Here is a 23,955-nt window from a genome sequence, read left to right as displayed (position 1 = left end):
GGGCTGCTGCTTAAAATTTGAACTTAAATAACTTTACAACTTGACGTGATGGTAAAAAAAGAGTTGCATATTTGAAATCAAAATGAGAAATGCTATACAAAAAACAAATTGTTTGCTCGGCACCAGAAAAAATTTTTTTGTTGTTGACCTGTGTACTTGACATTTTAAACAAAGATATAGATGCACCAGTAAAACAAGCTAAATTATGTTAAGTAGATATTCCTAAAATAACTGATCTCTGCATTTGTAAGTTTTATTTTTATGGGAATACAAAATATATGTTCTAAGAAACTCTGGTACAATAGGTTTGTCCATAATGGTTGTTATATAAGAGGCATATTTACAGCATATCAAATCAAATCCTATTCAATAAGCTTTAAATTTAAATATTGTGATAGTTAACCAGTTTAGATGATGTAATTTCTTTTTTATGGATTTTAAATTTACTAGATACTATTTAAATATAACCAAGTCAGCCCGTTAAATTATTTTTACGGAATACTACGCAAAGTTTGCTGACAAGTCCGTTAAAAATAGAAAGGTTCTATTTTCTCACGTTTTTTTTTGCTAAAGAAAGCAAATTTTCTTCCAAAAGATTGGACTTTTTTGTAACTGTTTTTTTTAGTATGTTCGCAACAAAATAGTTTTATGAAATAAAATTATTAACATTAGATAATGTTTCTAATGCTAATTGTAATAATGTAACTTCGTTAAGCTTTTAGAATATTTATTTCATTATATATAATCAAATTTGATGATTATATATATCTAAATACATTTTGCATATAAAATTCTAATGTTAGAATCATAAAAAAGCGTTTTGTCAAATTTATAAAAGTTTTATATTTATGACTTTTTGAAAAAAAATGTTACATATTTAAAATTTAAAAAAATACTTTATTTAATATATATATATATATATATATATATATATATATATATATATATATATATATATATATATATATATATATATATATAAAACTAGGGTTTAGTTCAACATAAAGAATATATAACCAAATATGTGTTTGTCTTTTGTGCACTATTAAGTGTCTATTTATTAACTATCTTCAACATGACACAAAGCTGATACACTGATGCTGGAAATGGCTGCTTTTTTCTGTTGTGGCTTTAAGAATAAATTTACAATATTGATGTAATATTCAACAACTTTTTAAATAGATAAACAAAATTAGTTAAAATAGTTTTTAATAAAAGTTACAGTTAGAAATTTTGAGCTAACTCCACGCCTGAGAAATTTAGATATCTCGGGTCAGCTTCTCTGTAAATTAAAACATTATGAATGTAGTATCTCCTTACAAATATGTAATAAAGACTTACTGAATGTTTTAAAAGGTATTGTTTGAAGGTCTCTGTACTAATAAAGAGCTTGATTTCGTCAGGTTTGACACACCTAATGCCAATAACATTACCTGTAGAAGAGAAATGTTGCAATAATAAAGATTTTGTCGAGGTGTATTTTGATTAAATATTTCTTAAACTGAAGCAGGAGTACATGGCTACAAATAAAATAACATAAACCATTACAAATAGTAATATTAATAATGAAAATAACAAGAAGAATTCCTATTTTCATAAAAGCTATACAAGAAATATTATTATTTAAAAAAAATTACGAAAATCACAATAAAATCTTACAATACTTGTATATTATATATAAAAGTATTACTTATATATTGCTTATATATTATTATTTAAAAGTATTATTAAATATATGAAACTATATGAAACTATTTTGGTTTAAAAAAATAGTTTTTTTTATATATTATTGTAAATTTTGTACATTTATATGAATATTATAAGTATATAACCAAAATTTTATTACATAAATCTAAATAATTTTATTAGAAATTTTCTATACAATATTATAATATTTATAATAATAAATAATAATAATTAACGTATTATAATATTAATATTTTTATAATATATAAATAACATACAATGTATTACAATAATAATAATAATTTATATTATATTAATACTTATATAAATATTACATATTATAATAATATTTAACGTATTATTTTGTTATTTCTTAAATTTGATTATAATTATATACTTTTATTGTAATGGTTTATGTTATAAGCTTATCCGTGATGTGAACCATTACAATAATAGTATATAAATATAATCAAATTTAAGAAATAATATATATAATAAGATATATTAAATATTATATAATAAAACCAAAATATTATAATAGTTTATATACTAGTATAAAGCTATCCAAAATCATATTTTCCAACTCTTGAATTAACAAATATTGTGTAAGCTGAGCTTGTGCAAGCCAACTAGAAGTGTTTAAAAACTCGTTATGGCATCGGGGAACTGTGACTAGTGGAAAATTGCTTTTTTCCAAATACGTTTTTTATCTTTACGTACTGCAGTTTGTTATTTAGTTTAAATACGTTGATCTAACAAAATTATTTTTTTAAATTAAAGAAATGCTTACTTAACGGGTGATGCGGAAGTTATCGGACAAAATAAAAACGTCAATAACTTATTTATAAATAAAAAAACAAACTACTATTATATTTTTTTTAAATAAAGCATTTATCTTTTAATAAAAATATATTATTTTTTATATGAAAAAATACCACCATCTGCAATTGATCTCAATTTTTCTCTGACGCCTTTCATATGCGACTGTAAAAAGTTTAAATCAATTTCTTGTAGTTTTAGTTTAATGCGATCAATCAAAACTTGCTCTGTTGAAGCTTGCCAATCTCCCTCGTAAACCTTCTGTGCCAAATGTCCCCAAAAATTTTCAATTGGTCGTGCTTGAGGCACATTTGGGGGATTGGATTCTTTATCAACGTAATAGACACATTGGTCTATCCAATTTAGAGAATCTTTAGAATAATGAGAACTTGCTAAATCTGGCCAAAATAAACAGTTAAAGTCTCCATGATACTTGTGAATAAATGGAAGAAGTCGTTTTTCTAAACATTCATTAATATAGAATGATGAATTGACCGCTACAGCCTTGGAAGTGCGAAACAATGACTCGGACATACCACGGTCAGATATGGCTATCCACATTAATAATTGTTTTGGAAATTTCTCTTTTCCTATAAAACGAACACTTTCTGGGCATGTCTTTTTGTTATTTGTGTAGTATCCAGAATTTCCAGGCATGTTGTCCCCTGCAAAACAAAAGTATTTTTTGACATCGATGACTAGAAGCGATTTTGTGTTATAAAGTTGGTTAACTAGTTTCCTGCTTTGTTTCTTTGCCTTTATTTGTTGTTCTATAGTGTATTTTGGAGTCTTTTCACGTTTTCTATATTTAATATTCATTTTTTTTAACTGACGACTAACTGTCAATTGATTTACACCGAATTTAATACCTATTTTTCTCTGACTGACCCCTTTTCGAGTGTTGACAAGTCTCGTTAATTCGGCTTTCTTTTCTCTAGTCCAGGATGTTGGACGACAATGGTGCTTTCTGTCAGAAAACGATTGAACAGTTTCAAGTCTTTTTAGGTTATCATATATTGTACATCGAGCAAATCCTTCCTTTTCAAAATGATTTACGATTTTTTTTTTTATATATATTAGGTTTATTTACAAAAAACATTTTTAGTCGCTTTCGAAAAGATTCTCGTTCAGCTGCATTTAACCTCATTTTAAATAATTGTGTTTCAAATAATAAAGTTTATATTGTATAGAACGTTTATGCCTACGCATAAAACCACAAAAACTAATTATTATGCTCAAATAATGAAATTAGGATTTCTCCGATAATTTCCGCATCACTCGTTAGATATACCGACTAAAAAACCCAATGAGTTACCGACAAACTCTATTACCCAAATGAGTTATAATTTCATTTATCATACCAATTCAATAAAATGTATCATACTCACACAGAATAACTTTCAATTTATTAATTTTATATTGCTGATTAGGTTGAAAACTTTGAACACCAGAAAAAGAAAACATGCCTGTTATTTTGAAATCTTCACTTGTTCGTTTAAAGCTAACAGTATCTATATATTCTGAGATAAATTGATGATAGATCCTAGTTCCAGGAATTGTTCAACTTAGCTGTAAATATTTTTTCAAAAATTATTCTCTTTAATATTATTTGTACAGTAGTCAAGCATTCTATTACAATTCAATATCTGATCATTTATAGGCTTTTGTAGACTTGCATATGCAGTTAATTGTTTTACAGTGCTACCAATACTATCACATGGTGACTTACCATGACTTGTAGAAAAAATATCCACTCTGCATCAATGTCAAAATCATCTTTATGGAAACATTGTTTCATTGTTTACAAAAATATTGTAAAGATTTTGTAGTGCAACCATCTAAAAAAAAAAAAGATTCTTTGAAATATTAGAATGATCAACTTTAATCTTAACTGACCTTAAATTGATTTTAACTTTAAATAATTAACTATTTGTGCTTGAACTTTATTCACAAAACCAATGTTATGCTCATTATCTTGAAATGAAACAAAACGATTGACATGAAACAAAACGATTTTTCTTTAAGTTGGTCATTTTCATTTAATAAATAGAGAGCAACGGGGTGTAAGATGGAAACTTTGGATTTCATCTTGACAATGTAAGCACCAATGGTAACTTTAAATTTCATCTTGAATCACAAATGTGTAGTTTTCTGCAAAATCACCCAAGACAATACAGCAGTCTTTTGCCAACTTTTTCTTTTGTTGCTCTAGGTATTTTGCTTGACATTTTGCAATGTAGGAATGAGCTGTTTATTTGTTTATTGCATTAATTTGTATTCTTCAATTGTTGTTCTCTAACAAATCAATGTTGTTCTGTTTAAATACTTTTCAACTCAAAAAGTTTTAAATTATACAATGTAAAATTCACCACCACATCCTCTTGCAACTCTAAGATATTTTCTCATATTCTCATATTCTCATATTTATTTGTGATCTGGAACAAAATTTCAGTATTATTGTATGAAAATTTTTGAAAAAACACTTTTTAAAGATAAAAAAAGTATATTTTATAATTAGAATTGTGGTTCTGCACCCCCACTATCCCCAAGATATGTCCGATGATGAGAAGAGATAATAAATTGGTAGCCGAATGTTACACCTGTCTTTTAATACCAAATTTTATGAATTCAGATAAAAATTAAAGAAACTATAACACTTTAGATATGTAAAAGCTAAATTTTGACCATAGCTTCTTTAACGAATCCACATATCAAAATATTATTACTTAAAGCGTTATAACTTTTTGTAGAATTGTTCAATTTTAATATTTCTTTCACCATTAAAATACAGTATTGAAGCTCTTAAATATAACTAACTAGTATTTGATTAAATTAAAAACTTTGAGTCACATACCTTGTTGTTAATGTTGTTAAATGTTGGTTATATATATATATATATATATATATATATAATATATATATATATATATATATATATATATATATATATATATATATATATATATATATATATATACATTGTTACAATATACAATGCATTGAATAACATGTTAGTAGAAAAAATAATATCACTTACATTGTAGGGTTCTCATTTTCTCTTTGTTGAAGATCAGGTTTACCTTCTGCTTTCATCATTAAACTTATTATATAATATATTCTGTATATAACATAATATACACTATATATTATTATACTATATCATTTACTAAAATTATTATCTATTAAACGTTTTAATTAAAATACTCATCATGTAAATCTTTTATGTATTACTATGTAATGCTACCCTATATGACATTTTAAGTTACATTATCAGTAGTGGACAGGAAAGGCATGCAGTTGCTGTTGATACCTGAGCACACATGTGATTATTGTTTTTGAAAGCTTGACCGTGGCTTTTTAACATTTCAAAAACGCGCTGAAAAAACGCAAAAAAAAAATCGAAAATTATAAATAAGTTTAAACAAAGAAAAATAGAAAGAAAGCTAAAAGAAGAAAATATTTTAAAAAATAATTAAAACCTATCGCTCTAAAAAAAAGTCAACTAATATGAAACTGAAAATTTGAAACTCTTGTAGAGTTTTAATTATGCTTATTTAATTATGCTTATAATTATATTAAGTTTGAACATCTTTAAAACTTTGATCTTTTCTAATGTTTTTATCATATAAGGCAAACTTTTATGTTTTTATAATACTAGGCAAACAGTTAAATGAAAAATTAATCAAAAAATAAAATCATTTATAAAATTGAATTCAAACAACCAATTCAAACAATTTGTTATATTTTTGACTATTTAATTTAAGCATTCATTTGTATGTTTATTAAAACATTTTCGTTGTTGCTTATAAAATTAATTATACAAATTGTTTTAAAAACATTTACATTCATTGTAAAAAGTAAACTTTTTAATTATAAAATATCTTTCAATAATTTAAAGAAAATGTTTTCTATAATAAATAATCATTAAATGCAACTACTTACCTTATTACTTTATTTAAGTGGATTTTTAAAACCTTATCAAAATTCTAAAAAACTGTGGTCAGGTTAACGCAAAACCAATTAAATCCATGGTCAGGAAAAGCGTGCAATAGCAGCCTTAACTGTCCTTGACTGCTTTATGTATAGTAATGTAAACAAGCTTCATAACATAATGTGCAAAATTTCCGTTATCTTTACATAAGCAAGATGTAACAATTTAACAATACTTAACATTTTAACCTATTGAGACGTAACATTGTAACCTTTGATATCTTTTTAATTTAATGTTCTTTACCATATATATATAAATATATATATATATATATATATATATATATATATATATATATATATATATATATATATATATATATATATGTATATATTTATATATATACATATATATATATATACATATATATATATATATATATACATATACATAGGCTTATACATAAATGCATACACACACACACACATATATATATATATATATTGTATATATTTAAACAAAGTTAAAATGTATTATACAAAACATTATACATGACATTATATTTTATATATATATATATATATATATATATATATATATATATATATATATATATATATATATACATATATATATATGTTGAGTTCAATAAATATGGCTGGGCATATACATACATACATCTAGTAGATGTCTAATGTTAACTTTCTTTAGTAACCCCTAATAAAGTTTTTAAAATTCATTGTCATTATATTATCTCAAACAACTTTAGGTGGTATTGTAAACTTTTTTTAAGTGTAAATAAATAAATTGGCAATCATGCTTATGTATATTATTCAACGTAGTTTAACACCAATTTTTTTTTATAATAAAGTAAAAAGGATTTTTAGCTACAACTTTATAACTATTTTCAGTAATATTTATTTTATGTATTAAACGATTACTAATAATTATGATCAAAGAAAGTTGTAAAGAACTATTTTTTGTGTTTTAAGTATTTTTAAAAATTTTAAGTAGACTTAAATTTTTAACATGTTATATCTATATTTTAAATATGTTTTCAAATAATAATTTAAAAATTTTAAACTAAGGCTAAATTTAGGTGCACTTCCTCCTCCAACTAGGTCTGCTTCTCTTCCAATATCATCACAAGACAGACCTCAACGTGGTCGTGCATCAACTCTACCTCTATCTATAAAAAGAGAAACAACTGTCAAAATTCCACTAGCTTTAGCAGAACAAGCAGATCCACTACCTCCTCAACGGGTGCCAAGAGGTCCTTCATCTCCTCCTCAAATGTTTGATACGCCCCTACTATTACCACTAAATACTCCTACACCTTCTCCTCAACGTAGAGTTTCGGGTGCAGGTACTCTACCCCCAACCCCTTTTCCAAGAAATTCTAAGTCGCTTACTGCACAACCAGCAAAACAAGACTTATTTGATCAAGTTCATAAAAGAAAACAATTAAATAAAGTAGAGCCGCAACAAAAAGAAGCAGGAGATGAAAAAGATAATCTTCTTAACGCAATTTGCCTGGGTGCTCAACCTAAAGCTGTATGAATGTTTATTGTCAAACTTGTTTATTTCTTTTATTATTATAGCCTTTTAATTTTAAATTAATAAATTTATACAGTGACAGTTAATAAACTTTTCTATTTCTGATTTTTAATAGAATAACCGGAAGTCAAATGTTTATTAACATTTGTGTCTAGGGTTTGCAACTAAACCATACAAGTGTAGCAGACAATGATCAAGTAGTGGAAGGTGATGAAGAATTAGTCATAGACACTGATCACATTCAAGAATCTGGTAAAATATTGTTTTAATTAATTTTTTTTCATTTGTAGTTATCGTTCCAGAATTTTGACTCTAAAGCATACTATTATAATCAAAGGCATAACAAGTCTTTAATATTCTACATATATATATATATATATATATATATATATATATATATATATATATATATATATATATATATATATATATATATATATATATAATAGGGTGGAGTGAATTTTAGTTTTTTTTACAATTCGTTTAGCCTGGGTGTGCAAAAGTTGTCTATTCATTTCAGAAATACTCTGAAAAAATATCAATGCTCAAGGAAATTATCTTGAAGTGCCTGAATACCTTTAAAATTTTAATGGGTCCCTAAAATTATGTAAAAAAAAATTTTTCAAAAGTATGTCATGTTGGGTCTCAAAAGAAGCAAAATTTTATAAAAATTTCAAAAGAAACAATTATTTTATAAAAAAATTATTATTTAAGATTTTTTTAAAATTATAATTAAAAAAAAATAAACTTTTTTCATTTTTAGTTTAAAAGGTCATTTTTTCTGCAATAAACTAAAAGAATTACAATTTTTTTATAAAAATAATTGTTATTTTTGAAATTTTTATAAAATTTTGCTTCTTTTGAGACTCAACATGACATACCTTTGAAAAACTTTTTTTTACATAATATTAGGGACCCATTAAAATTTTAAAGGTCTTGAGGCACCTCAAGACAATTTCATAGAGCATTGATATTTTTTCAGAGTATTTCTGAAATGAATAGACAACTTTTGCACACCCAGGCTAAACGAATTGTAAAAAAAACTAAAATTCACTCCACCCTAATATATATATATATATATATATATATATATATATATATATATATATATATATATATATATATATATATATATATATTTATATATATATATATATATATATATATATATATATATATATACATATTTATATATATAGGGCCGTATTTAAGATTTTGGCGCCCGTGGGCAACAAAATTTTAGCGCCCTTCCACCACTTTGCTTATAATTAAATTTAAAACTTGTTGGTAAGTAATACTACTAATACTAATTATAGGGATTTGTGGTGTCTGTATTTAGTATTTAAATTAAAAAAAAAAAAAAAAAGCTAATGCAGTGGACAGGTAATTATTATTAATATATTTAAAAATGTAAAAAATAACAGAATAGTATAGGTATTATACTAATAAAATAAACATAAAATATATAACATATTATTAAATACATTATAATATATAAAATAATTACTTCAGTTTTTTTTTCTTGTTATGTAAAAAATAACAGAATAATATAGGTAATATACTAATAAAATATAAAATAAACATAAAATATATAACATCCTATCAAATACATTATAATATAAAAAATCATTACTTTATTTTTTTTTCTTCCTTATTTTGCCGCAAATGTTTTTATCACATCTGAGTAATTTAAGCTCTTTGTAAAAGTATGTTAAGAACTGCAAGACTATTAAGTCTTTCTGAAGACATAGATGATCTTAAATAATTTTTTATTCTACGGAGTGTAGAAAAAGACCTTTCGGTTGAACAGTTGATGGCCAAATTACAAAGGAACATTCTTAAAGCTCATGAACATAAGGAAAAATTGTAACTAATTGTTTTTCTTTTATAAATTTACTCATATCTAATAGGGTTTTAGGAGTGTTGGTGGTTAACTTTAATACACTTTGAAAATGAGCACATTCATTTTCAAAGAAATTATCTAGATTTTGTTTGATAGTTTTCAATTTTTTTGCATCTTCACGTATTTTTGAAGGGTCTAGTTCATATATTTTTAAAATAAAGCTGTATTTAGATATTATACTGTCATAAGCAGATTTTCTTTTGTTGAGTTAAAATGTTAACTTTTGTTAAAATGTCACATAAAATGTATTAATGACATAAAATGTATTAATTTTAAAATTGTTTTGGCTATCAAATGTATGACCAGGATCATTGGATTCATCAAAATGTTTTTTTCGTTTTCTTTGTTTATTTTCAAATTCCGGAATTTTATTACAATCTATAAATTTTTCTTATGTTGCGTCTTCATAGGTTTGAAACATTTCTCGTACAGATTTAACATAAGCAACTAATGAATTATATAGCTCTACTACAGTACTTAAATCTATTTGAACAGACTGTAATAGTTTACTAGTTTTATTAAATGTATAAAGTACATCATTCCAAAACTCGGTCATAAATGATATTTCTAGTTTATAAAGTTGTCGAAGAAGTCCCTCAGCTTCTGACCTTGTAAGTGGTTTTTGTAGTTTATCATGTTTCAAATCTAATAATGCTTTTTTCACGCCAGCCGAATTTGTTTTCAAACTATGGCAAGCATCATCTTGAGCAGACCAACGAGTATCTGATAAACTCTTAAGAGTGGAATTATTGTATTTTTTTAATAAGCTCCAGCGATAAGTTGAAGATGAGAAATAAACATATAGGTTTTGGATAAATGAAAAAAAATTGTTTGCTTCTTCGCAACAACTAGCAGCACACATTCCAATGAGATTTAGCGAATGAGCGGAACAGGGAACAAAATCAGCTAAGGAAATAACATCTTTAATTCTTGCTTGGACACCGGATTATATGCCAGACATATTTTTGGCGTTATCATAAGACTGGCCCCTAAGAAAACAAACATTTAAGTCATATTTCTTCAATATAAAAAGTATAGCGTCAGTTAACGACTCAGCCTTATGCCCAGCATCGTCAATGAACCCAATAAAACGTTCCACTGGTTCTCCATTTGGTAATACATACCTTATAATAAAAGAAAGTTGGTCAATGTGAGTTTTATCTGGAGTTGAATCAATACTAATTGAAAAATATATTGCCGCTTTGACTTCTTTAACTATTTTTTCTAGGACTTTTTCTGACATTATACTTATGAACTGCTCATAAGTGTAAAAAGATAAATATGATGTATTTCCTTTACCAGGATTCCCATATTTACTTATATGCTGACACAAAAAAGGATCATATTCTGCAACTAATTCCATTGCCATAATAAAATTACCACTATTAGCAACAGAAGATCCATACTTTTCTTCAGTTCCTCTAAATGGCAATCCATGATTAGCTAATGACTTCACTACAGAACTTACTCGAGTTAGCACATTAATCCAATAATTTGTCTCTATTTTTAATTGACGAGTAATTGTAGTGTCTATTCGGCCTAAATCAGTTGCCCGTTGTTTCATTTTGTATACACAAATTTACTGTCCTTCTAAGTTTTCATGTTTTATCAATTTTTCTGGAGATTTCCAATTTGAGAATCCTTTTTTAGAAAAAACAGTCTGGTTTTTAAACAAATAACAAGGGATACAATACACTGATCCATTTGTTTCTGAGTAGGATAAATAATCTCGTTGGCATGTCTCTCCATTGACTAATACAGTTTTAAACCAATCTTTATTTAAGTACCTATTAAAAGTCCGATAACCTCCGGATTTATGTACAATAAGATACTCTTTTTTGGAATGCGTAAAATCTGCATTTATATTTTGGCTGAATCCATTTCTACAAATATAATCTCTTGTTTTCTCGTCTAAATTCCACAATCCTGGATCAGAACTAAAATTACCACAAATTAAAAAAAAACAATAATTAATAATAACCATAATTTGCAATACCTATATAGCTATATGTTACAAATTTAAGTAATTTATTCTCTAATAATCTATTTAATTGATTTTTTTTTTTTAAACAACATTTATTGGTTAGGTTTAATTTTTAAATTTTACTAATTTTACATAGGAGATTTACACAAGTCAACAAAGAAAACTAACATTTTTATACAAATTGCATATATTATAAAGAAATATTTTAAAATATTGTAAAATTACTCAATAAGACTGGAAATATTAATCTGGATATCGATGTAAAACATCGATATCCAGATTAATATTTCCAGTCTTATTGAGTGATACTTGACTACTTGTTTTCTTGGACAATATAACAGACTCAATTTCACTAAGTGCCTCTTCATTTTCTTCATTGTTACTTCTAAAACGACAATAAAAATTTAAATTAATAAAATACTGAAACATATTCTTTTAATAGATCTCAGGCTAGTTTTTAAAACAATTAGGTACAATTGAAAATAGTGGAATTTTAATTTATTTTTCATACAAGGTTGGTTCCAGTCAGCAATTATAAAATGCCAACATTATTTATAAATATCTAACTTATTATTATAAAGGAATATTTTAAAACATATGAAATTACATACAATGGAACATCACTTAAGCCTGCTTTATGTAAATCATTAATATTTCTAATGTTGTTGTGTGATACTTGACTACTTGTTTTCTTAGACAATACAACAGACTCAATTTCACTTGGTGATCCTTCATTATTTTAATTTTTTTTCAAACCAACAAAGTGTATAATGAAGTTATTGTATTAATGTAATTTTAACTAAATTAATATTAATTATTTTAAAAATGTAACTAGAGAGCTAGATTATAAAACATAAAACTAATAACCAACAGTTGCTAAAAACACTTACTTTTAATTTCTTGTTTTGAAAAAAAATCAAATACTTTTGGAAGTTTTGAAATATTATTTTCAATTTTCAATTTTCTTTTTTTGTTTGCAGCTCCGCCAAGTTTTTTTTTTTTTGATTCATTATATATCAATAATAAATATATTAATTATAACTAAATAAGTATAATATATTTTACCGTGACCGTGCTCGCCGCTATACTCATCTATGACAGAGGCCGAAATACTATTCCGCAAATTGGAAAACAAATAACAATTTACAATATTGTACAATTGTCAATTACCAAATATTTAGTATTATGTATTATAATATTATATTTTAATATAATAGTATTTATAATTTTTCCGAAAACTTTTTATATTCTCCGTAAAAATTTTGGCGCCCCCTTGACATATTTCAGGGGGGATATTGCACTTCGGAACCGCCCCTTAAATACGATCCTATATATATATATATATATATATATATATATATATATATATATATATATATATATATATATATATATATATATATATACATATATATATATATATATATATATATATTGCTCTTTAATTAGACCATAACAACATTTAGGAGCAACTTAAGAATTTTGAAAATATATATAAATATATATATATATATATATATATATATATATATATATATATATATATATATATATATATATATATATATATACATATGTATATATATGTGTATATATATATATATATATATATATATATTTACATATATTTATGTATATATATATGTATATATATATATATATATACATATATATATATATATATGTATATATATATATATATGTATATATATATATATATATATATATATATATATATATATATATGTATATATATACATACATACATACTTACATCTAGTAGATGTCTAATATAATATTTCTTAAGTAAGCCCTAACTTTTTAAAATTCATTGTCATTTTATTATATCAAACAACTTTAGGTGATAATGTAAATAAATATATTTGCAACCGTGCTTATTCACTCTATATTATTCAACGTAGTTTAACAAATTTTTTTTTTAATAAAGTAAATATGGATTTTTAGCTATAAATTTATAACTATTTTCAGTAATATTTATTTATGTATTAAACGATTACTAATAACTATGATCAAAGAAAGTTGCAAAGAACTATTTTTTGTGTTTTAAGTTTTTAAAAAAAGTTTTAGTAGACTAAATTTTTTAACATGTCATATCTATATTTTAAATATGCTTTCAAATAAAAATTTATAGTTTATAAACAAAGATTAAATTTAGGTGCACTTCCTCCTCCAACTAGGTCTGCTTCTCTTCCACCATCATCACAAGGCAGACCTCAACGTGGTTGTGCATCAACTGTACCTCTATCTATAAAACGAGAAGCAACTGTCAAAACTCCACTAGCATTAGCAGAACAAGCAGATCCTTTACCTTCTCAACAGGTGCCAAGAGGTCCTTTATCTCCTCCTCAAATGTCTGATACGCCCCTACTATCACCACTAAATACTCCTGCACCCTCGCCTCGACGTAGAGTTTTGGTTGCAGGTACTTTACCCCCAACCCCTTTTTCAAAGAATTCTAATTCGCGCACTGCACAAGCAGCAAATCAAGATTTGTTTGATCTAGCTCATCAAGGAAAAGAGTTAAATAAAGTAGAGCCTCAACAAAAAGAAGCAGGAGATGGAAAAGATGATCTTCTTAACGCAATTTGCCTGGATGCTCAACCTAAAGCTGTATGAATGTTTATTGTCAAACTTGTTTATTTTTTTTAATTATTATATTCTTTTAATTTTAAATTAATAAATTTTTACAGTAACAGTTAAAAAAAATTTTAATTTCTGACTTTTAATAGAATAACCAGAAGTCAAATGTTTATAAACATTTGTGTCTAGAGTTTGCAATTAAACCATACAAGTGTAGCAGACAATGATCAAGGAGTGGAAGGTGATGAAGAATTAGTCATAGACAATGATCACATTCAAGAATCTGGTAAAATATTGTTTAATTAATTTTTTTCCATTTGTAGTTATCGTTCCAGAATTTTGACTCTAAAGCGTACTATTACAATCAAAGGCATTAAAGTCTTTAATATTCTGCACATATATATATATATATATATATATATATATACATATATATGTGTGTGTGTGTGTGTGTGTGTGTGTGTGTGTGTGTGTGTGTGTGTGTGTGTGTGTGTGTGTGTGTGTGTGTGTGTGTATAGAATTCAATAAATATGGCTGGGTATAAACTTTTTGAAAAAATGTTTATTTTCATTTTAATATGCATTATAGGTATTATTGAATGATGTATGTTAATATAAAAACAAATATATATTTTTTCAAAAAGTTTATACCTAGCCGTATTTATTCAAATTTAATTACATTTTATTGTATAACAAAAGCATTAACTTTCATAGGTTATACATATATAATCTTAGAAAATAAAAATATATGCAGCGATGACGCAATGGTTAGAGTTCAAGCTCAAAAGAAATAAGTTTTATACCAGCACTAGGCCGATAAGGTACATTTGTAAGGAAGAAGGCATGAATTTCCTAGTTAAAGACTTTTCAAGGATCCTCTTTAATTAGACCATAAGGACTTTTAGGAGCAACTTAAGAATCTCAAAAATGTTCATATATATATATATATATATATATATATATATATATATATATATATATATGTGTGTGTGTGTGTGTATATGTATATATATACATACATACATCTAGTAGATGTCTAATGTTAAATTTCTTTAGTAACTCCTAATCAAGTTTTTAAAATTCATTGTCGTTATATTAAATCAAACAGCTTTAGGTGATATTGTAAACTTTTTTTAAATATAAATAAACAAATTGGCAACCGTGCTTATTTACTGTATATTATTCAACGTAGTTTAGCAACATTTTTTTTTATAATAAAGTAAAAAAGGATTGTTAGCTTTAACTTTATAACTATTTTCAGTAATAATTATTATTTGTATTAAACAATTACTAATAATTATGATCAAAGAAAGTTGCAAAGAACTATTTTTTGTGTTTTAAGTATTTTTAAAAATTTTAAGTAGACTAAAATTTTTAACATGTTACATCTATATTTTAAATATGCTTTCAAATAATAGTTTAATTTTAAACTAAGGCTAATTTTAGGTGCACTTCCTCCTCTAACTAGGTCTGTTTCCCTTCCACCATCATCACAAGGCAGACCTCAACGTGGTTGTGCATCAACTGTACCTCTATCTATAAAAAGAGAAACAACTGTCAAAACTCCACTAGCTTTAGCAGAACAAGCAGATCCACTACATCTTCAACAGGGGCCAAGAGGTCCTTCATCTCCTCCTCAAATGTCTGATACGTCCTTACTATCACCACTAAATACTCCTGCACCTTCTCCTCAACGTAGAGTTTCGGGTGCAGGTACTCTACCCCCAACACCTTTTCCAAGATATTTTAAGTCGCTCACTGCTCAACCAGCAAAACAGGATTTGTTTGATCAAGTTCATCAAGGAAAACAATTATTTAAAGTAGAGCCACAACAAAAAGAAACAGGAGATGGAAAAGATGATCTTCTTAATTCAATTTTCCTGGATGCTCAACCTAAAGCTGTATGAATTTTTATTGTCAAACTTGTTTATTTCTTTATTATTATAATCTTTTAATTTTAAATTAATAAATTTATACAATAACAGTTAATAAACTTTTCAATTTCTGACTTTTAATAGATTAACCGGAAGTCAAATGTTTATTAACATTTGTGTCTAGGGTTTGCGATTAAGCCATACATGTTTAGCTGACAATGATCAAAGAGTGGATAGTGCAGAAGAATTAGTCATAGACTCTGATCACATTCAAGAATCTGGTAAAATATTGTTTTAATTAGTTTCTTTCCTTTTGTAGTTATCGTTCCAGAATTTTTACTCTAAAGGTTACTATTACGATCAAAAGCATCATAAGTCTTTAATAAGTCAGTAAACTCTGTTTTGTTATATTATTAAATCAACAATAAATGTAGTAACATGTAATAAATAACACTATATAACAAATATTTATTTTTGTTTTCCATTTTGCTTGTGTTTGTTTCCATGTTGCTGGAATGCAAGCAATGTTTGTTACTCTAATTTGAACTATTTTGATTTCCTGACCGATTGTTTTATGATACTTTTGTTTCTGTTTTCTGTCACAATGTTATTTTGAAACTTTCAAAACTCATTCTAAACTAATTACTTAATGGTAGAATGATTTACAACCTTTGCTGCTGATTACATTCAACTGTGTATTAGTTTATCTCTTTTAATGGTACAAAAGACTAATGCATTTTTCAGCAAACTTTTTAAAACTTAATTATTTTTTTTAAAAACAAAATCAAATATTAAAATTCTAAAATTTTCATTAATTGTTACTTTTTATCTTAATTATGTCAACTACTTCAGTTTTATTTAATGATCTAGTTATATTAATTTTCATTTTAGTTTATTTAATATTTAACTTATTTAATTTACTTATTTAACTATTGTCAACCTTATGCTTAATTATGTCAACTATTTCAATCTTATGCTAGTTTTATCTCATGATCTAGTTATAATAATTTTTCTGTTAGTTTTTTTAATATTTAATCGTTTTGATATTTATGTTGATTTTATTTAATATGTTTTTTATATTTAAATTGTTTAATGATTATTTTAGTTAACATAATAATTATGCTAATTATTTTAATTAATAAGCTATTTCTTATGTTAATTTTATTTATTTACTATGTTTATTATTTAAATTGTTATGCTATTTTTAATTAGTACATTAGTTATGCAAATTTATTTAATTTATATGATAATTCTAATTGAGAACATATTATCTTAATTTTTATGTCAATTTTTTAATCTAGAAAATATTTCTAAAAGAGATGTTTTCTAGAGAGTTGTTTGTAATTCATTGTTTATTATAGTGGTTTGTTATATTTGTTTTTTATAATTGTTTGCAATAATTTTTTATTTTCAGTATATTCTAATCCACTAAAGAAGAATAACCAGGTATTTTAATGTCTAAAAAGTAGAAACTTTGCAAACTGTTTTACACAAGTAGAAACACTGCAAACTGTTTTTTACACGTATAGAAGTTGACAAATGTTGTAAGGGTTTTCCTATTTTTGCAACCACTATTCTTTTCTCCCTTGACAGCAAAAGCTTTTCTCTAGCAACTTCTAGGATAAAAAAAAGATTTAATTGCTCTGTGACAAAATCATCAAGAGATGACAGTGGAACAATAGCTGGCTGGATTCCAGGCTTACCAAGTCTTTTTTGTCTAATGCCACAAAAAAGAGCAATTTGTTGAAGATGTTGTTTTTGACTTTACTATTCAAAATTACTATCTGCAAAAAACACAACCACAAGACAAGAAGCTAGATTCCAAGTGTACAATGGAAAGATTTTGTTGAGAACTTTCACAACCTCTGTGTGAACATTTTTTCTTTTTCTTTTTTAAATTTATCAATAACTTTACCAAATTTACAAAGCTTCTATGAAGGGCAATCAAGTTGAAGAGGCTATTTGTTGTTTTTTTCCAAAATTCTGAAGCAAGAACCTTGTTAAACATGGCCACTGCATGGAAAGACAGGTTTAGCATGGTACTTTCGGAGGTGTAGGGTATATTTAAAACTCAAAACTCTTGATTGTAAGCAAAATGTTTACTATTGAATACACTTTGTCATCTGAAATATAGAGCTGGAAGACTATTATACTATTTTAAAAGCATTTAGGTCATTTGAAGAAGCCTGAATTGCTATTGGAGTCTTCAGAAAGAATAGTCCATAAAAAAATACAATGCAATTTGGAGCAATATTTATGCCCTTGAGAATTGCAGACACTGCTGTCTTTAAATCTTTCAGATAATTTTGCTGTTATCTACAAAACTAGTTAAAAAAGTCAGTCGAAATTAAGTATCTGTGTGTCCAGGAAGTAAGCCAAAAGAGTATATGCTATTTTGAAAGGTAATGTACACTTTGCCTTTCAAAACAGCCCATAAACCATAGATTGAGCGAAACTTTAGAACAACTTTTTTTTTTTGGTTCTGGTTCACTCCAAACAAGGCTGCAAACAACCACTATTAAGTTAGGAGCTGCGAAAACAAATAAAAAGAGTTAAGGAGCAAGGAAACGGTTGGCATGATAAACTTTTGATTAACTTGAAAAGTTGTAGATGGTATAAGTCAGGAGCACATGAAGAAGGGAGAGAGTTCTGAAGAGTTAAAGTGCTATGCAAATAAAAGTTTTTAGAGCATGCAGGGACAGATACAGTTAAGGAATAAGACTTTGCTAAAGGCAAGTCAAGTAAAAATGAGTTTTGGTGGATGGAATTAGAGATGAGGCTTCCTTTGAGCAGCAACCATGATAGTATTTGTAGAAAAGAGAAAGAGATGCTTCTTTATGACTATGGGAAAGAGAAAAATGGAGTAGAATGAGGTTTAATTTGGAACTGACAAGAAGGAATAAAAGTTAAAAGAATAACGTTATAACTTAAGTTTGAAAAGATCTTGACTTATTTATAGAGCACAGCATCCCAAACAATGAACTATGCAGTTGTCTCAGTTCTACTAATAAACTTGAAGTCATAATTTAACTCCTGATTTAGCCTCAACAAAGCACACTAAAAGCCTTAACAGGGACACCATCCATGTACAACGTGGCACTGTTAACACTCTGATATTTTACAGCTATTGATGAAATTAGCCTCTCTGAGAGCTACTACAGAATTCATGGAAATTTACTACTAGCCAGCCTCAGAACTTTTAATCTGCGTTTTAGAGCTGTATCCTCATTAGGAGAAAGCAGGAAAAGTTGCACAACCACTATCAAGGAAGCACAAGTAAAAATTCTACGCATCTACGCTAGCCTAATAGATAAAGAATGATTTTTAGGTTGGTCAAAAGAATTATTCTGCTTCCCCTTAAAGTCTTTGCCTAGGAGGCTTTCTACAAGATAGTAGCTGGATGCAGTTAACATCTGCCCAACATGAGTATTTTTATTGAGACAACATCTCTAAACACAGCTGGCAGACTATCAACTTTTTTGATAAAATTAATATTATGGTTCTCATTGCAGTTTGTCAAAGTTTTAGCATGATGCAATGGTGCCAGGTCCAGCTAAAATACAAAGTTGTCATCAGCATGATGATTGTTGAAAATCTCCTTTTAATGCAATTCTCTTTGGCTCAGAAATATCTTTATCAGATGTGCATCTTCAGTTTGACCTTGCACTTTTTACAATATTTAATGCTCAATAGAGTATTTTCTCTTTCACTGGTGTAATATTGTGGTGTATATACATAGTAATATTTTATTTGGTTTTAGAAACGATTTTACTTGTAGTTTTATTTTTACTAGCCTTTCTTTCTTAAGGTTGTTTAATAACTTTTTTTACTAAATCTATATTCCTTAATGACTATAAAAATATAACTTTATTAAAAAATTTCTTAAATATAACCTCGGCACTTTTTTGCCTAGGCAATTTATCAAAATACTACAAATTTATCGAAAACCTTGGCACATGCTGAGTGCTTAGGTCAATTTTGCATGCTGACCTAGGAAATGATATTTTTGGCCTCACTTGCACTTATTTGTGTCTGAAATAGCTCTTAGTATGTTCAATTATATCATAAATAGCGCTTTTTAACATTTGTTCAGCATTGAAGTGGTCTATGGTGAACTTTTGACCTTGCAATTTATTATTCAAATAGAACTTGTAAAACTTGGATACTACTATTTTTAATTTTTAATGATTATCTAAATATAAGTAAACTAACTTATATAGAAACTAATGGGCTTTATAATGTACATACGCATAAAAAAATATAATTTAGCTTGTGGCATCTAAAAGTCATTTACAGTCAGTCCAGATTTTGGGTAGCCATCCATTATATATAGATAAGTTGCGAATATTTACATTCTTGTTTTTAGAAAAATATGCGCGCGTACTTGTAGGCAGAAAAAACAAATAATCACAAATTTTCACAAGAAAACATGAAGATGTTTGTATGTTTCGTTAGGAAATTTGTTTACTTATTGGTTTTTTAACTAGAATTAAGTTATTTCAACCAGTTATTTTGTCGTTAGTTACTCAATAAGATGTGAAAACTAATGTTGATTTAAAATTTATACATTTTTTTTCTAGATTAAAGCTAATCCATAATGTAGAGACTTAACTAAAGCAATCCATCACATTTTATATCATTGAAGTTGCTTCGATTTCTATTTCAATCTAAAAAAGAGAAAAGAAAAGTATGCTAAAGTATATAAACGAGGATCCTTTTCAATATTATCCTCTACAATATAGAGCTTGATAACTATACTGAAAAAAAAAATTATGACACCACACCACCTAATAATAAGTCTGCTTTTTCTAAATATTTTCAACACAATAATTATAAAGTAAAATTTTTAACTTTTTACTTTCAATTAATACAGTACTAAACTTAATTGAATTATTGAACTTGAAAAATAAGCTTGACTTAAACAAAGTAAGCATATATCATACCAAAAATTTAACTTCAGATGAACAAAATAATTTTTTTTTCAGACTTTTACTTAAATGGTAATCTAGCTCTTTATAAAAGTTAAAACTTACTTCACTCACGCTTGTTGTTGGAGGGCCATATTTATTTTGTGCTTATAAAGAACGATATTATAAAAAAAAATTTATATTATAAATAATAACTTCATAATACCAAGCTTGGTTTAATTATAAACATATATATACCGTTGAGTCTAATGGGTACATAATAAAAACCAGCTGGAGCAATCTGTTTCCTATCTCCTGACTGGGGTGATTGTGTATAAGACAGATTACTATATCAGATTAAACTTCACAAAACTATAACAATAACTATAATATATAAACTATAACCATAACAAAATAAACTCAGAAATTTAAACCTGGTGGCTATCTTCTTGCTGACAGAGTGCTGATTTCTATCACTCACTGCTGATTCGATAACTGTTGTGTTTTTTTTTATGTAAAAAGATATGATTGTTTATTTAGGTTGTATATTTATTAATTTGTTGAATAAAACCTTCTATACCAGCTCTAGTTTAAATTTACTAATATTATTTCAATACACAAAGGATATGATATTAAAGATGCTATTGGGGCAACATTAAAATCATAGCTTTTACAAAAAACTATCCGGATGCATAACCTAGATAGCTTTTTAATATTCCCATGTATAATGTTTGTGAATAGAGGAATTTGATGTATAAAATTATTTCCGTTCATTATATGATCTCTTAATTTATTAGGTAATACCTGAGTTTTTGACAATTTATTTTATTTCCAGACTTTAACTGGATGTCCAGGTTGCTGGCGACCTTGATTGTTTTATGAATAATAAAAGTAAATTTATAGAGAAGCATTAGGGGAAAGGCGCCTATGATGGCATAATTAACTTTGAAGCTTCATTATTCAGTATCCTAAAGACCAATAATAAAAGTTTTGATATGGTTACATTCTTTTTTTATTTTTTTTTATTTACACTTTGCCGGTAAAAAAAATTTACAGTCGTTACTTATAAAAAAATAATTACATGACCGGGGCTAGAAGAAGACAAATTTAGTCTTATCATTAGGCCCCAAAAAATGCGTCAATACTAGACAAAATATAGTTTGACAATAAAATATTGTTTCAATGTTTATATCTCTGATATATATTATTAAAGAAAATTTAAATATATCGCATATCGTTTAAAATTTATAGTTTTTCAAAAAATAAGATATAACAATTGCTTTGTAAAATAAAAGAAACAAAATTTATTAAAATATTAAATGACAAAAATAACATTTAAGAATTGGTTTGAAAAATAATAAGATATGATTTTATATAAAAACATTTTATTGGTAGAGCATTTTATAGTTTAACTTATTTAATTATATTTATAATACTTTTCATTGCCAATTAAGTAAAAGCAAATAAACAGTATAAAATAAAAGTAAAAGATTAATAAATAACACAAAAATAAAAAATAAATTTCTCAAAAAGAAGATTATCATTTAAAATGATAAAAATATATGTACAATTATTGATTAATTATGTATTAATAATCTAAAGTAATTAATTAATTAACTATTAATTATTGATTTCTAATATAAAGAAGTTTTATTAGAAAAAATTTAATTCATTTTCAGTTAACAAAAGTAATTGCAAATTCAAAACAAAAGTAAGTTTTGTTTTGAATTGGTTTAGAGAATAATTAGTTTTCATTTCAATATTTAATAATATGTTCCACAACTTTGGTCCTCGGTTTACAATAGAGAATTTAGTAGCGGAATAATAAGTTTTGGATTGAATGTAGTTGTATTTTGAAAATCTAGTAGGGTATATGTGACTTATTTTTTCAAAACTTGAATAAAATAAGATTGGTAATATATTTTTATCAAGTTTAAACATGAAAATAAGAACTTGATAGAGGTTTAGTTTATATACATTTAGGATATTGAGTTCATTAAATAGTGTTTGTGTGTGTGAGAAGCGATCTACGTTTGAAATTATCCTTATAGCCTGTTTTTGTTTGCTAAGCAATTTTTTTATTTTCGTCGCGTTAGTGCTACACCAAGCAATGTTCGCATAACTTAAGTAGCATTGAATAAAAGAAAAGTAAATGTTTTTTAAACAAGATCGATGTAATAACTGCTTTACTTTGTACATTATACCTAAATTTTTTGATATTTTATCTTCAACTACACCTATATGTTCCCTCCAGATTACATTTTCGTCTAGAAACACGCCTAAAAACTTTATTGATTGCTCTCTCTTTATTAATTGATTGTCAATAAAAAGTTCCGGAAGTTCTGATTTTTTATGTAGGCGATGGAATAAAGTGTATTTTGTTTTAGTAATATTTAAAGATAACTTGTTTGTTTTAAACCATTGGGTTAGTTTGTCTAGTTCTTTGTTTAATGTTTGGAATAATATATTGATATCTTTATTGGAATAAAACAAGCTGGTATCATCTGCAAATAAAGTTGTATTTAAAATGTTAGAAAATTTATTTAAATCTTTTATATAGATAAGAAATAGAAGTGGCCCTAAAATTGATTCTTGAGGAACACCACATGTATTTGTCTCATAATTAGTTTTTCATTCATCATAAACTATATACTGCTTCCTATTAGTCAAATAACTCTGGAACCAGGACAAGTT

General features: G+C 26.0%; 1 protein-coding gene across 1 annotated transcript in view; it reads left to right on the top strand.

Annotated features, from left to right (window-relative positions):
* LOC136087480 (uncharacterized) overlaps positions 1-23,955 on the top strand; it is a 203,070-nt gene that overhangs the window by 137,589 nt on the left and 41,526 nt on the right. Inside the window, exons 7-12 of the mRNA XM_065810319.1 lie at positions 7,536-7,990; positions 8,149-8,245; positions 14,057-14,511; positions 14,671-14,767; positions 15,927-16,381; positions 16,539-16,635. Coding sequence (XP_065666391.1) covers positions 7,536-7,990; positions 8,149-8,245; positions 14,057-14,511; positions 14,671-14,767; positions 15,927-16,381; positions 16,539-16,635 — 1,656 coding nt within the window. The remainder of the gene's footprint in view (positions 1-7,535; positions 7,991-8,148; positions 8,246-14,056; positions 14,512-14,670; positions 14,768-15,926; positions 16,382-16,538; positions 16,636-23,955) is intronic.

This window comes from Hydra vulgaris, chromosome 11 (genome assembly GCF_038396675.1).
Source record: "Hydra vulgaris chromosome 11, alternate assembly HydraT2T_AEP".
Classification (NCBI taxonomy): domain Eukaryota; kingdom Metazoa; phylum Cnidaria; class Hydrozoa; order Anthoathecata; family Hydridae; genus Hydra; species Hydra vulgaris.
This window is presented reverse-complemented; position numbering and strand designations above follow the sequence as displayed.